Source organism: Mus caroli, unplaced genomic scaffold, assembly GCF_978045245.1.
Source record: "Mus caroli unplaced genomic scaffold, Mus_caroli_1 scaffold_11, whole genome shotgun sequence".
NCBI lineage: Eukaryota > Metazoa > Chordata > Mammalia > Rodentia > Muridae > Mus > Mus caroli.
In genome coordinates, this window is record NW_028227266.1 from 107,782,794 (window position 1) to 107,798,560 (window position 15,767).

Sequence of the window (15,767 nt, forward strand, 5' to 3'; positions counted from 1 at the left end):
GTGGGAGGAAGCAGTTGTAGCTTCAGTTGAAGTGCATTTGCTCTGGGTTACTGTTCATGACTACGAGGTACAGGCCAGGTGCTAGCTTACTGTTGCCTCTTCATTTTCTGTGTGGCTGAACTTTTCATAAGAAAAGTTTGTATGTATAATTTATCAATTTCAGCTTCCTTTCAATTCCCTGCATCCTTAGGGTTTTTCTTGTTTGTTTGTGAACTTGGTCATCATAAATAGTTGAGTGGTCTTAGACTGTAATCATGATTATTTTTCTCAAATTTCTTTTTTGCTCTCTATATTTTACTGTTTGCTGTATATATAAATATTTATTTTTATTTTATGTATGTGAATACACTGTAGATGTCTTCAGACACACCAGAAGAGGGCATCGGATCCCATTACAGATGGTTGTAAGCCACCATGTGGTTGCTGGGAATTGAACTCAGGACCTCTGGAAGGGCACTCAGTGCTCTTAACCACTGAGCCATCTCTCCAGCCCGATTTTTTTTTTAAAGATTTATTTATTATTATAAATAAGTACACTGTAGCTGTCTTTAGACACACTAGAAGAGGGCATCAGATCTCATTACGAGTGGTTGTGAGCCACCATGTGGTTGCTGGGATTTGAACTCAGGACCTTCTGAAGAGCAGTCAGTGCTCTTACCTACTAAGCCATCTCTCCAGCCCTATATATTTTTTTAAAATATAAAATAATGTGAGTCGTATAGCTTGTGGGTTGGGGATAGCTTAGTTAGCACAGAGCCCTGGGTGGATGTTCTAGAAGTTCATAATCCAGTCTTGGGAGTATGTGCCTTTAATCTCTGTACTTAGGAGGGTGAAGACAAGAAGAGTGGAAGTTCAAGGTCACTATTGGCTGCAGCTTGAGGCCATCTTGGGCTACCTGAGACCCTGGACTAAAAAGAAAACTTTGTAATAAGAATTTGTGGTCCATAAAAAGAAACAGATTCTTGTTTCTACTTGGTGGTGGTGGAGTTTTAGGGCAAAGGCCATTGGCTCTAGGAGTTTCAACAGAATTCGTTTCCTTGCCTACTCCAATATGGTGTTGAGAGATAAGGTGAGAAGAAGAGAGGAGATTCAGTCAGTCAGAGGCTGTAGAAATGGGCAGCTACAGGTCCGCTGACCCCTAAGTCCATCTTCAAGGGACCGAGAGGAACTCCGAGATTTTGTATAAAGGGGAAGCAAAGAAGGGAAGAGTTTGGGGTTTGTGTAGTTTCCGAGGCAGGAAGTCTTGTGTGGTCAGCAGTGGGCTGGTCACTGCCTCCTCTCTAGTTCTGCAGGAGATTCAGGAGAAGCACCCGAGAGGAGCAGCCTGGTTCTAAGAGATAATTATGCAGTTGCAGGGCGCACCTCACCAGCCTGGGTCTCTGGCTGCTCTCATGGTGCGAGCGACCTCACTGTGGGACGGCGTTTGCAAAGCTCACTGTTCTGCTGCAGTTGTTACCTTGTCAGGAGGATGTGCAGAGTCCTGTTGCCTCTGGAATTCAAAGTAAGAGGAAAGAGGCAGAAGAGCGGAGGGAAAATATCAAAGAAGCAAAACAGAACCACAGAGTTAGTTAGGCTGACAAATGGCCCCTTCTTCACAGTGACAATCGTCCAGGGGAGGATAGAGGGACTGCTCATGAAGAAACGGAAGTCATGGGGCATATTGTGTGGGGATGATCCCCCAACAGCAGGGGCCATGACCCTTGCTGTCACTGTCCAGAAGAGAGGAGGAGGAAAGGCCAGCCTGTGAGATGGGATGGCCCCAGGGAAGACCCATCCTGGAGTGACCAGCTCATGTCCCTTGCTGTGGCTTCATCCTTCATGGCCTTATAGGTACAGTCCCGAGTGGTCAGCTTCCTGCAGTGAGAGCGCTAGGGAAGGGAAGAGGAATCGGAGGTGCAGATAAGACAGCCTAGCCTGACATATCCACCCTACCCCTAAGACAGGGTTTCTCTGTGTAGCCCAGGCTGTCTTGGAATTCTCTATGTAGACTTAGGAGGCGGAGACAGGTAGATCTCTGTGAGTTCAAGGCCAGACTGGTCTACAGAGTGAGTTCCAGGCCAACCAGGGCTACACACAGAGAAGCCCTATCTTAAATAATAACCTAAAAAAAAATAATAATAATAATAAAATAGGCCTGTTACGTTGCTGTTTGGGTGCCCTGTTGCATGTTTGTTTGAGAAGCTTGCCATGCTCTGTTACTCCGCCCCCCTTCTCTGAACGCTTTCGGAATTCTCACTGATGGTGATTTTCAGCATTTGATTGTGGTTTTTCTTTATATGGACTTGCTCATGATTTATCTTGCTTGCCGGTCACTGCTGCATGACAAAACTTTTCCTGGGAAGACACTACACACACACACACACACACACACACACACACACACACACACACCACACACCTAATAATTCCTGGGAACCATGTGTAAATTTCATGGACTGTGAGAATTTAGTTTCCAGGTAGAATTCAGGAGGCTAACCAACTGATGTAAGCAGCAGTATTCTATTTGGTTATCCGATTAGGTCTGGAATTGTCCTAAGAGTCTTTCCAGAGTAGAAACATGAGATTTTTGATTTGAGGGTTTGTAACTAGGAAATTTGAAAACTTACTTGCTATGGGGCTTGGTCTGACCTAGAACTTGTAGGCTGGGTTTATAGACATATACCTGGTCTCTTAAAAAATATTTTGTTTTCTGTTTGCTCAAATATATTTTCTGCAACACCTTTCCCCATCCTGGAACCCAGTAATCTGTTAGACTGCTCGGCATTATCCTACCACTTACCTAACTTCAAGGGTTTGTTGTTGTTTTTGTTTTTATTTTTGTTTCTGTTTGAGACATGGTCTCTCTATGTAGTTCCAGCTGGCTGGAACTCTCTATGACATACATAGACCAGGTGGCCTGGAGTTTACAGAGATCTGCCTGTCTCTGCCTCCCAAGTGCAAGGATTAAAAGGTGTGTGCCACCACGGCCTGGCATTAGTTTTTTGGTTTTTGATTTTGTTTTTTGTTGTTTTTTTGTTTTTTGTTTTTGTTTTTTTTTGTTTTTTGGTTTTTTCGAGACAGAGTTTCTCTGTGTAGCCCTGGCTGTCCTGGAACTCACTCTGTAGACCAGGCTGGCCTTGAACTCAGAAATCCACCTGCCTCTGTCTCCCAAGTGCTGGGACTAAAGGCGTGCGCCACCACTGCCCGGCTTGTTTTGTTTTTTTAATCTTTATTCTGTGTGTGGGAGGTGTGTGTGTGTATATGTAGGTTCAGGTGGGTGTTCATGTGAAATGTATGTGTGTGGGAGTTCTGTGTCAGGGTGTATGTATATACTGTGTGTGTGTGTGTGGTGTATGTATAGTGTGATTGGGGGTGGTGGGTGTGTTTGTGTGTGGTATATACATATATGCGTGCACATGGGTGCGACCAGACGCTAGAAGAGGAAGTTGGGTGTCATACTCCATTGCTCTCTGCCTTCTTCCCTTGAGATGGTATTTGACTGAGTACGTGGGCACCCAGCAAGCCTCAGTGGTCCTCCAGTCACCACCCCGCAGCCCTGAGTTTACAGGGGTATGTAGCCCTGCCTAGTTTTTTGCATTGGTCCTGAGGATTGGAACTCCGGCTTTCCTTCCTGTGCAGCCAACACTCTGGCTCACTGACCATCTCCCCATGCCCCTGATTGACTCCTTTGAGGTTGTGGTGAGGTTTAGTGTTTTCTTACTGAGCTTCTCTATGGATACTTTCTATCGCTGTTTGTATCTAAAGTGATTTTTTACTTCTGCTTTGGAAATCAGACTGACTAGTGCTTTGTGGCTGGAGCGCCCTCAGTGTGGTGCACTCCCACCGCTCTTCTGGTGTGACTCCATTGCTGCTGGCCTCCTTTGCCCAGCCTGAGCTACAACCCTGTCAATCACCTCTGCACAGCAGAAGGACTTGCAGCCTCAGGTCACTGGGCTCTGATGAGAATTGATGCATTCCAAATCTCCATCCACTACAGAAGTACAGATAGGCCGGCCCTTCTTCAGACTGAAAGACAGGCAGGAGGTGGCAGGAAACACTTATTTCAGAGGGAGTCCTTTGAAGCTCTGGGGGTTTGAATTTTTCTCCTTTCTGTTTTCTGTCTCTTCACTGTTATGCTCTGAGCAGTGAGCTGCCCGTGGACGCAGGCTCCCTGCTTCCTTTCAGGGCTGCAGTCATCTCCATCATTCATGTGTGTTTGCATGTTCACATGTGTGAGAGCATGTGCTTGGGAAGGCCAGAGGTTGACACTGAGTGTCTACCTTAGGTTTTAAGGCAGAGTCTCTCACAGAATCCAAAGCTCCCTAGCCTGGTCTAGCCAGCCAGAGTACTCGTGATCCTTCTGTCTCTGCCTCCCATGTGCTGGGACTGTAGGCAGGCCATCTTGTCTGCCTGTCATTAAGTGGGTTCCTGGGATCTCAACTCCAGACCTCATTCCTGTCCAGCAAGTGCTTTACTGGCTGAGCCAATGGTTTATATACATTTCTTCATGCATGTATGTGTGTGCCTGCTTGTCTGTATGTGTGCAGTGTTCACGTGCAGGTGCCCTCAGAGGCCAGAAGAGCGCTACAGATTATAGCTCCCAACACTACAATGTAGTTGAGCCAAGTTTTCTGCCACTTCGCAACAATGATCATCTTTTGTCTATTTTTTTTTAAAGATTTATTTATTTATTATATGTAAGTACACTGTAGCTGTCTTCAGACACTCCAGAAGAGGGCGCCAGATCTCATTGCGGATGGTTGTGAGCCACCATGTGGTTGCTGGGATTTGAACTCTGGACCTTTGGAAGAGCAGTCGGGTGCTCTTAACCACTGAGCCATCTCACCAGCCCTTGTCTATTTTTTTAAAAAAATATTTATTTATTATATGTAAGTACACTGTAGCTGTCCTCAGATACTCCAGAAGAGAGCATCAGATTTCGTTACGGATGGTTGTGAGCCACCATGTGGTTGCTGGGATTTGAACTCAGGACCTTTGGAAGAGCAGTCGGAGCTCTTAACAGCTGAGCCATCTTACCAGCCCTTTTGTCTAATTTTTTTGTAACTGGCACTTTGCTTCCTTCCTTCTGAGACTCACAGAAACACCCCAACACCCACATTTCTTTCTTTTCTCCTGTTGGAAGCAGGATCTTGGTCTGTCACCCAGGCTGGCCTGGGATTTCATGAGTCTCCTTCCTCAGCCTCCTGACAATTGAGATTGCAAGTGTTTGCCGCTGCCACGGACTAAGCTCACATTTACGCCAACAGCCTGGTATGGTGATATTAGTAACAGAGGCTTTGTGTGTGTTGTGTCCCTGTTTCTGGGTGCTGTGCACATGGGCGGATGGGTGTTCAGGAGCCACAGGTTCTTAAGTCACTGCTTCCCCAGTGCTAGGGTGACAAATGTCTGCTGCCATATTAGCATTTTACACGAGTGTTACAGATCCAAACTCAGGTTCCTGTGATCAGCAAGCACTTTCCTGACTCTGCCATCTTCCCAGCCTGACCAGGGCTTTCTTTACCTTCCTCTGTTTCCCTCTAAGCCTTCCCACAATCCCCTTTAACATCTACATTGTTGCCAACAGGCTCTTGGAGGCAACCTAAAACATTCTTCCTGTTTCTGTAACCACTTCCACATTCTACAGGACTTGTTACAACACTGTTTCGCTTCCTGACAGCAAACCTTGTATCGTTTCTTAAGGTCAGAGTTCTTGAGATGTTCAATCTCTTCAGCACCTACTTCGGTGCTTTCCATCAGTGTGTGTGTGTGTGTGTGTGTGTGTGTGTGTGTGTGTGTGTGTTGCCTGCAGAGACCAGAAGAAGGCATTGAATCCTCTGGAATTTAGACACAGTTGGGAGATGCCTGACATGGGTGCCAGGAATTGAACTGAGGTCCTCTGCCATCTCCAGCCCCATGTTGGTGTTTGAGACAGGGTCTCATAGAGATTAAGGTGAGCTCAGCCTTGACCTCCAGCCTTGCACTCATGACTCCACCTCTCAGTGTGCCCAGCTTGGCTTGTTTTGACACTTGTATAAGATAGTGTGTCTCTGTCTCGTTCTTCCTCTCTGTTTCTCTTTCACTTTGGCATGCTTTCTTTCTCCAGGACACAAATGAATTACACACACAGACACACACACACACAGACACACACACACACACACACACAGACACACACACACACACAGACACACACACACACACACACACACACACACACAGACACACACACACACACTGTAGCTGTCTTCAGACATACCAGGAGAGGGCATTGGATCCCATTACAGATGTTTGTGAGCCACCATGTGGTTTATGGGAATTGAACTCAGGACCTTTGGAAGAACAGTCAGTGCTTTTAACCGCTAAGTCATCTCTCCAGCCCCACAGAAGAATTCTTTAAAATAAGAGTTTGCACGGCAGCTTCTACTCATATTTAATACTTTAATAACAGACAGGACTAGAGAGGGGCCAACAAAAGTATGGTAGCATACACCTTTGATCGCAGCACTTGGGAGGCAGAGTTCAAGGCCAACCTGATCTATAGAACCAGTTCTACAACAGCCAGAGCTACACAAAGAAACAGACCTCTAAAAACCAGAAAAATAAGTAAATCAATGGCCAACAAGACAGCTCAGTGAGTAAGGTGCTTGCTGACAAGCCTGACAGCCTGAGTTCCACTCCTAGGGTTCACACAATGGAAGGACACAACTGACCTCCACAACTGTGCCGTGCCACAAGCACATGGGCACACACAGTAAACTAACAGACAAATAAGTAAAAGCAATAACAAATTTGTAAGCTGGGCAAGTGGTGTGGGCCTTTTATCCCAGCACTGGGGAGGCAGAGGCAGGTGGATCTCTGAGTTTGAGGCCGGCCTGCTCTACATACTGGGTTCCAGGACAGTCATGGCTATATATAGAAACCCTGTCTCAAAAAAAAAAAAAAAAAAGATTTTAAAGACTTGGGAAGGGGCTGGTGAGATGGCTCAGCAGTTAAGAGTGCCGACTGCTCTTCCAAAGGTCCTGAGTTCAAATCCCAGCAACCACATGGTGGCTCACAACCATCCGTAATGAGATCTGACTCCCTCTTCTGGAGTGTCTGAAGACAGCTACAGTGTACTTACATGTAATAAATAAATAAATCTTATATAAAAAAAAAGACTTGGGAAAACATGCACATTAGTGCTAAATCCTATACCATCCACTGGGTAGATGTGTGATGGACAGGTAAGAACTATTCCTATAGCTTCCTACAAATGTGGCTACCACCAAACTTACTGTCCAGACAGGGTCTGCTTTGCCACACAGTGTCAGCTTTGTGCTAGGAGGGTCCCACTGGCCCAGAAAATGCTGGTCTCTTGTGCCTGCTCCTCCACCCCAAGGATAGTCTTGTCAGCCTGGCGTGGGAGCAGTGATGACTGCTGTGTCTTCCTAGGGCGTCTGTGAGGAAATGACCTACGAAGAAATCCAGGATCACTACCCGCTGGAGTTTGCCCTGCGGGATCAGGACAAGTACCGGTACCGGTACCCGAAGGGTGAGGTAGGCGGGGTCTAGGAGGTACCCGAAGGGTGAGGTGGGCGGAGTCTAGGAGGTACCCGAAGGGTGAGGTAGGCGGGGTCTAGGAGGTAGGCGGGGTCTAGGATCTTCATCCCCCGCACCTACTGCCTGCCTGGTACCTACTGCCTGCCTGGGAGCGCTGTTTGTGGTCTGGGCTTGGAGGCTCGGCCTTGAGGCAGGCAGCCTAGGTGTGGGTTTCTTCTCCCCATCAGTTCCCAGCTCTGTCTCCTGGATGTTACCTCTTCCTTGGGTTTAGGGGGACAGTGCTACGGAGAACAGGGTCTAAGGGTGCAGGTCTGGCAAGGGCAGAGCCTGAACTGAGTGTCCCTGGCTCTGTTGGGTTTGACTTTCGCAGAACTTCATAGTTAACTCATTGTCTCCTGGGACGCCCAGGCCAGCTCCTTTCTCAGGGAGTCACCAGCCATTTATTTCCCAGACTGCTCTAAGCGGCCATAGACCCAGGCCTCATATGGCCAGGCCTCACTCCCAGGTGCTCTCCACTCTTGTCTTAGCCCTGGACCTTCATCCTTTCTTTGGATGTTTCCCCTTGTCATAGGTGAGTCTGTCCTCCACACAACTCCATCCGTCAGCCCCTACCTTGCTTCCAGATCCATGGAGACCTTTCCCAGAGAGATTTGGCCAAGCCATCTCCTGTCACCTTCTCCCAGAGAGTCCCTGGTCAGAAAGTAAGGATCACCTTGGCTAAGGAATCCCCTCCTGCTTCAAGGAGGCGCCCTGGGATGTTGCCCCGAGACACGCGTGTGACATCATGCAGCTCTGGGTGACCTGGGTAATTGTCACGCTGTGCTGTGAGGTAGAGCTCAGGTTTAGAACTGTTTGAGGTAGTGGTGAGGTAAACCAGCACAAGGCTGGGAGGAAGTGCAGTCAGCTGCTTGCCTTGCAATCAGGACCTAAGTGTGATCCCCAGCACCCAGGTTAAAAACAAAACAAAAACTGTAGTAAGCATGCCTGTAATCCCAGAACTGAGGAGGCAGGGGCAGGTCGATCCCTGGAGTCAACCTAACCTACTCAGCTCTAGGCCAGTGAGAGGCCTTATCTCAAAAAATAAGGTGGCCAGCACCTGACAAAAGGACATCCAAGGTTGACCTCCAAGCCTCCACATGTGTGTGCACACACACATATAATCACTGAACACCCTTCCACACAAACATGAAAATAATAAAGAGAAACAGAGAAGGCAGTTTCTCAGACTTGAGAACGTAGGGGGAGATTGATTATGGTACTAATCACAAAAAGAACGAATCAGGAATACCCCAGAACTGCTAGAGGTCAGCCCAGACCAGGGTGTCAGTCCTCTCCCCGCCCCCCGCCAGTGACAGTGTGGGGCAGGCTCTGCTGGGAACGGGGGTTGGGGGGGGGGAGAGGGGCATTTATTTTGAAAGATGGATAACTGTGCAGAGAAATGGAATTGCCCCACCCTCTGGCCTAATTCTCAGGTAAAGATGGAGCTAGGGATTGCCCCAGAGGACAGCAGGGCCTAAGGTCTCCATTACTACAACAGTGGAGGAGGGAGCAGGCAAGCAGGCAAGTGTTCCTGAGGACCTCCCGACAGTTGTCAGGACAGTTGTCACGCTCTAGGAGGTTCTAGGGCCTTTGCCCCACCACACCCACCCTCTGCTCCCTCCCTGTGCTTCAGTGCTGTGGCCTGGAGGAGAGTAGCACCTTTCGGCCAGTCACAGCTTCCAGTGACTGAATCCTGAAGTGGAAGGCTGCAGGGGGCCCCAACGGTGGCATGAGGTAGCTGGATAAACTGAGGACATGACCAGTCCTAAGTATGGTTCTTTCTGTGGATCTGAGCGAGAGCAGTCTGGAAGAGTCCAGAGCAGAGAGAGAAAGCGGTGGGCTGAACATGGCAGCCGACTGGCCTTGGGCATGAGAGAAGCTGAGAGAGAAGCCGGAGAGCTACTGCAGGAGTTCAGGGTGGGAGATGGGAAGAAAAGCCAGGTTCCTTTGGATACTGACGGAGCCTGGAGCCCAGAGTGCACCGTTGGTCCAAAAGAATGGACCTGACAGTAGCCTCCTGGGAAGTCCTACCAATATCTAGCCCTGGATGGAGCACGTGGCCCCCTTCCCAGGTCGCCCCCCACCTCCTACCCAAGTTGTACATCTCACTAAAGCAGCAGCTGTCCACTGCACTCCCTCAGGAACCAGGCTGGAGGGAGCTTAAACACAGCCTCTAGGGTGGTGAGCAACTCCAGGAGTTGGCTGGCGCCCACTGCCGAGCACACCTGCCTCAGTTAGGGTTTCTGTTGCTGTGATGGTCACCACGGCCACAGCACTTCCTAGTTTGTGTGTCAGGTTGTCATAAGATCAGACAGAAGAACACCTCCGATCCTGTTCCAACCCTGGCGCCAGGCCTGAAGGATACCTTCCCTGCTTGCCTTTGCAGTCCTATGAAGACCTGGTGCAGCGGCTGGAGCCCGTCATCATGGAACTGGAGAGGCAGGAGAATGTGTTGGTCATTTGCCACCAGGCTGTCATGCGCTGCCTTCTGGCCTACTTCCTTGACAAGGCAGCTGGTGAGGGGCCTTGTCCCAGGTGGGTGGGCTGTGTGCAAGACAGGAGGACACCCAGGCATGTGTGACATGCCAGCCCTGTCATCTTTTGTCCACAGAAGAGCTGCCCTACCTCAAATGCCCCTTGCACACAGTCCTGAAGCTCACACCCGTGGCTTACGGTAAGGGAGCTTCCTGTATGTTGACCTTGGCAGGCTGTAGGGTTCTGTGATGCCCCACAAGTCCCTTCTTTCTGTCTGGGACTCATTCTCCTGTGTCCCCAGCACCCCTTGCCTTTTCCAATTCCCCTTTCCTGTTTTTCTTCTTTCCTTGTCTTGAGGTGGGGTTTTGCTCAGGAACTCCCTCTCTCAGCTCCCCTTACTCCCCAGGGCTGGAATTCTAATTGTACATCTAGTTTGTTTTTTAGTTTATAGTTTGTATTCAGTTATGGTAGCTTATACTTATACTTGTAATTAGGAGGCTGAGATAGGAAGATTGTTAAGAGTTCAAGGCCAGGTCTGGAGAGATGGCTCAGTGGTTAAGAGCACTGACTGCTCTTCCAAAGGTCCTAAGTTCAAATCCCAGCAACTACATGGTGGCTCACAACCATCCGTAATGAGATCTGACACCCTCTTCTGGTGCAGTCTGAAGACTGCTAGAGTGTACTTAGATATAATAATAAATAAATCTTAAAAAAAAAAAAAAAAGAGTTCAAGGCGTTCAAGGCCAGCCTGAGATCTTGTCTCCAGTTTCCATGACTACAGGAAGCCTCCTCAGTGATCTTTGATATTTCTGTAACCTTAGAATATTCTGGATAGGGGACATTTATATTCCTCCATGCTTCTAGATGCAGATGCTAAGGCCACAGCCTGCTCTCCTGGGTCACACCTGAGGAGAACAAAGCTTCAGGGAGCTGGTGTTATCCCTCCCTCCCCTCAGGCTGACTGGACTGAATTTGGCAGAATAGAGGGTGTCCCTGGTTTGGGGGGCACTGAGAGTAAGGGATCCCAACTACCCCCAGTCTCTGTGTAAGCAGCCTGTGTTACCCAGGTGGCACACATGGGCAGTCACATGGATACGCAGGAGTCTGTCAAGGCTCCTGTGCCTCCTGGTGTTCCCTGACACTGTCTGGGAAGGGAGAGGGGAAAGCTGAACTCTGTATGCCCAGTCTCCTCCCCAGAGTAGGTTGGCTGTGGCTCTGGCTGCCGTCTGTGTGGGGACTGCAGTGGCCTCTTCCTTTAACAGGCTGTAAAGTGGAGTCCATATTCCTGAATGTGGCAGCTGTGAACACGCATCGAGACAGACCTCAGGTAGCACTGGACTCCCTGCTGGGGTGATGGGCACGTTCCCCTGGGGTGTCCTAGTTAGGTCAGGGACCAGGTTAGGGTGGGGGCAAGTATCTTCCTGGGACTGTTTCCTGTTTGGGCCTGTCTCCTGTGGCCAGGTGGGGCTGTGGCTTGGTTAAGTACTTCCCAAGGTCAGCCCTGGGGAGGTACCTGGAGCTGGGCCACTGGCAGGGAGCACCCGGAGCTGGGTGTGTTCTTGAGGCCTCACAGCTCCTAGGCAACCTGCCATGGGTCTGGACCAGAGCTGGTCCCAGGTGAGGGAGAGGCTCGCTGCCCACCCATGGCAGGTGGTGATTCCCAACTCCCTGGCCAGTCCAGGCTTCGTGGGCACCTTTGTAAACTGGGCACCTTTGAACTTTAGAAAGGATCATGGGCCTGAATCTTACCATGGCTGAGCTGGTAAGATACTTGCCTATCATACACAAAGCCTTGGATTTGGTCCCCAGCAGTGTTTAGTGACACCTGCCTATAATTCCAGTGTATGGAGGCAGGAGGAGCAGAGGTTAAGGTCGTTCTCCGTTACATAGTGAGTTTAAGGGGTTACATGGACTACATGAGACTCCTCTTAAAAAAACCACAATAACAAACCAACCCGGGGCTGGTGAGATGACTCAGTGGTTAAGAGCACTGACTGCTCTTCCAAAGGTCCTGAGTTCAAATCCCAGCAATCACATGGTGGCTCACAACCATCTGTAACGAAATCTGATGATGCTCTCTTTTGGAGTGTCTGAAGACAGCTACAGTGTACTTACATATAGTAAATAAATTAAAAAAAACCAAAAACCAAAAACCAAAAACCAACCCTGCTTCAAAATAAGGATTCTGCCTGCTCCTTCAGGTCCTAGGGCTGGCGTATGAACTCAGTGTAGGCCAAGAGGAGCGTGTCTCTGTCCCTAAAGGTCTGGCATTGTCATACTGCACAGGGCTACAGCTCCTGACACAGTCCTATAGGTGCTGGAGTTAAGGGAAGCCAGGGAGGCATCAAAGGACAGGCTCATGGAGCCAAGGGAAGTCTTAAATCCCCGTTTCCCCAGCCTAAGATACCCAAAGCTTAACAGGCCAAAGCTGGAACTGGGCTATGTAGCTTTCGGGGGTCATTCACAGTGAGAGCTTCAGGGGTATCACGGGGCCCTGTGGTTCAGTCCTGTGGAGATGAACCATATTACAGACTAGGAAATGTCTGTAGGCTGCTAGAGCCAGGAATGAGGTGCACTCAGGGGCTAAGTCCCCTACCCCCACCTTCTCTCCTTCCCCAGCTGACCTGTCCTCCCATGGGAGGTTGAATGGCCTTGCTTTGGGTAGCACCTGAGCTGCTTGCAGTGGAGCGGGGAGTGGGCAGCACCCTACCCCACCCTTGTCCTGTCATCTGAGCACCCATCAAGTGGTGCTTGATGATGACGTCCTGCTTAGGGCAGGCTAGGGGCTTTCAGCTGTAGTTACCAAGTCCGAGTGTCTGTGTGGCCACAGTGATCAGGGCAACAGAAGTGTCCCGTCTATCCCTGTGCAGGGTGAACAGTCTTTGTCTTTGTTGTTGTGCAGAATGTAGACATATCCAGGCCTTCAGAGGAAGCCCTTGTCACAGTCCCTGCTCACCAGTGACCCTGACCTCTGGCAGAGGGGTCACTCCAGGCCACCTTGTGTTTGCTGTACTGATGGTACCACCATGCAGGAACACTCCTGAAGCCATGGGTGGCTAGCAACACTCAGAACCCTCAGCCTGGCCCAGCCGCCTCCTTGTTGACCACCAGTGACAGGTTGGGTATGGCTGCTGAGAATCCCTGGGCTATGTGCTCTGCTGCCAGCCCCTCTGCTACAGCTCTCAAGCAGTCTGCTCACCAGGCTGGCTGCTTCATGACGTTTGCAACCTTAAATGAGACGCTGAGACAAAAAACTCTCACTAAGACATTCCACTGTGGCCCTGCTGCCTGATGGGGGCCAGGCAACCCTTGGAAGAGCTCTACCGCCCTCTCCATAGCTACTCTTGGAGCCAGAGGCTTGATCTTCATGGGGCCTTAAGTGGACACTGCCCCAGGTGAAGTGGAAAGCCCTTCCTTCCCTGCCTGGAACAGAAGATGGAGCAGGGAAGCGTCTACCCACGTCTAAACTCCGCATCTGTGGGTACCATGCGTGGCACCCATTCCTAATGTCTACCAAGTTATACACTGGAATACAGGAGAACTGCAGCCCAGGCTGCCTCGTCCTAAATTCTCTTGCGGGGGGGGGGGGGGATCCTGTAAAGGCAGGGCAGCTTTAGGAAGTACCTTCTTGGTGCACACACCAAAGTGCTTATGGAAACTGGTCTCCCCTACCTGGCTGTCGCTGTCACTGTCCACACAGAACTGTACACTGGTAACGGGGACATGCCTTTGTCATGAGAGGCTCAGAACTGGTGGTCCTGTCGAACTGTCTTCCCATTTGCTGGCCTCTACCTGTAGGACTGAGGAAGGAGAAGACAAAGCATGAGGCAGCCTAGACCCCAGGAGGAGTCGCTGGCCCCACCCTAGTTTTGATTCAAGTACAAATTAAGTCCTAGTGCAAACAGCCTTATGAAGCCTGGTGCCTCTCATGCCCCGAGTTCTTGTGGGTCTACAAAGCATAGTCAGGCTCCATGTTTCAGCTGACCAGCAGGGTGATAGGCAGGTTGTGGAGCAGGGCAAGATACTTTCTCTAGCAGTAACTGGTTGCTCTAGTGTCCACAGAGCGGCCATGGGGAAGCCATGCCTTGCATCCAAGAACCGTTCAAAGCCCAAATCTGGCAGAATAGTCCACCTTTTCCAGCCCTGCCACTCCTGGGCTGTGTAGCTTGCAGCTGCCATCTGCCCCTGAGAAGTCAGTGCCATTATTCCAAACTGCTGTCTGTGCGGACCTAGGGAGGGACTCCTGGGCTCATCTCCTCAAACCTCCATGTCCTAGCTCGGAGCCGGGGGACCATACTACTGCCTTCGGGACACGGGCCCTGCAGCCTCTGCCCCATGTCCCTCAGAGTCTCAGTGATGTTCATCATATCATCTGGACACCTGTTAGCCCTAGCAGATGCCTGTGGTCGGCCACTGTGGATAATGGCTGGATGCAGCTTGAGGCAAAGACCACCAAAGCCTTTTTCCTCTGTGCCCCGGGAAAGCAGGAACCGATGGACCCAAAGGTGTAAGAGCCCCGGGTGGGGGCAGAGGGATGTCAGTGGAGCAGGAGTTGTGCTGGAACAGCCCCTGAAGGGCTTCCGCAAGGCAGTCGCATGGGGGCCTGGTTGTCAGGCTTTAGCTGAGTTGGTTCATGGGTTCACAGGAGGAACTGCCAACATTTCCTGCTTTCCCTAGAATGTACTATCCTGGTTTTCACTTGTGCATTGCACTGTGTCCAGCATTCTTTGCAATAAATACTTTAAAAAACAAACAAACAAAAACAACAACAGTAATCTGAGGTGGTATTTGATATTTTGTAACTTGTTCTGTGGTGTGTGTGTGTGTGTGTGTGTTGGAATCCTTCAGTCAGCTTCTGCCCAGGTACCCCTTGAAGACAGCCAGGTGTGGTGGCAAACATCTGCAGTCTCAGCCTCTGGAGGCAGAGGCAGAGGGATGTCTTTCTTAATCAGCATTCTACTGCTCTGAAGAGACACCACGGCCTCCGTCAGCTGGAGCTTGCTTGCACTTTCAGAGGTTTAGTCCGTTCTCATCATGACAGGAACATGGTAGGACACAGGCAGACACAGTGCTGGAGACATAACCAAGAGTTCTACATCTGGGTCTACAGGCAGGAGGAAGAGAAAGACTCTGGGCTTGGAATGGGCTTTTTGAAACCCCAAAACTCCAACCTTAGGGACACACTTCCTTCAACAAAGCCACACCTCCTAACCCCTCTCAAGTACGGCCACTCCCTCATGACAAAGCATTCAATACATATGAGCCTCTGGGGCCATTCTTATTCTAACTCCACAATCTTATCTTTCTTGATCGCTTCCTCTCAATTTTTAAAATTTAGTTATTTTTATTTTATGTATGGGCATTTGGCTGTCTGTATGTCTGTTCACCATGCGCATGCCGGGTGCCCACAGAGGCTGGGAGAAAGCAGCGGGCTCTCTGGAACTAGAGTTACAGTTGGTTGTGAGCTGCCATGTGGGTGCTGGGAATTGAACCTGGAAGAGCAGCCAGGGCTCTTAAACCTACTGAACACTCTCCAGCCTAGGATCTATAACCAAGCCTGGTTTTCTGAGTCTTTCATCTCAATGTGGAGTGCTGAAGGCTCGTGCAGGATTTGTTTGTTTACATATACACCATCCACCTCAAGTTTAATTTACACAAAACTTCAGCTAAATTGCTGACCCCTAATCCCCATCCTTCAACTTCCACACCTAGATGTCCCCATGGACACAGGAGAT

At 49.7% G+C, this 15,767-nt stretch overlaps 1 protein-coding gene across 2 annotated transcripts in view; it reads left to right on the forward strand.

Annotated features, from left to right (window-relative positions):
• Positions 1 to 14,779, forward strand: part of Pfkfb4 (6-phosphofructo-2-kinase/fructose-2,6-biphosphatase 4) — a 40,860-nt gene extending 26,081 nt beyond the window's left edge. For both annotated transcript variants that reach the window (XM_085828038.1, XM_021171356.3), the window contains exons 10-14: positions 7,411 to 7,515; positions 9,944 to 10,073; positions 10,169 to 10,231; positions 11,295 to 11,359; positions 12,935 to 14,779. In XM_085828038.1, coding sequence (XP_085684164.1) covers positions 7,411 to 7,515; positions 9,944 to 10,073; positions 10,169 to 10,231; positions 11,295 to 11,359; positions 12,935 to 12,994 — 423 coding nt within the window. In that variant the 3' untranslated portion in view covers positions 12,995 to 14,779. The remainder of the gene's footprint in view (positions 1 to 7,410; positions 7,516 to 9,943; positions 10,074 to 10,168; positions 10,232 to 11,294; positions 11,360 to 12,934) is intronic.
• Positions 14,780 to 15,767: the final 988 nt, after the last annotated feature.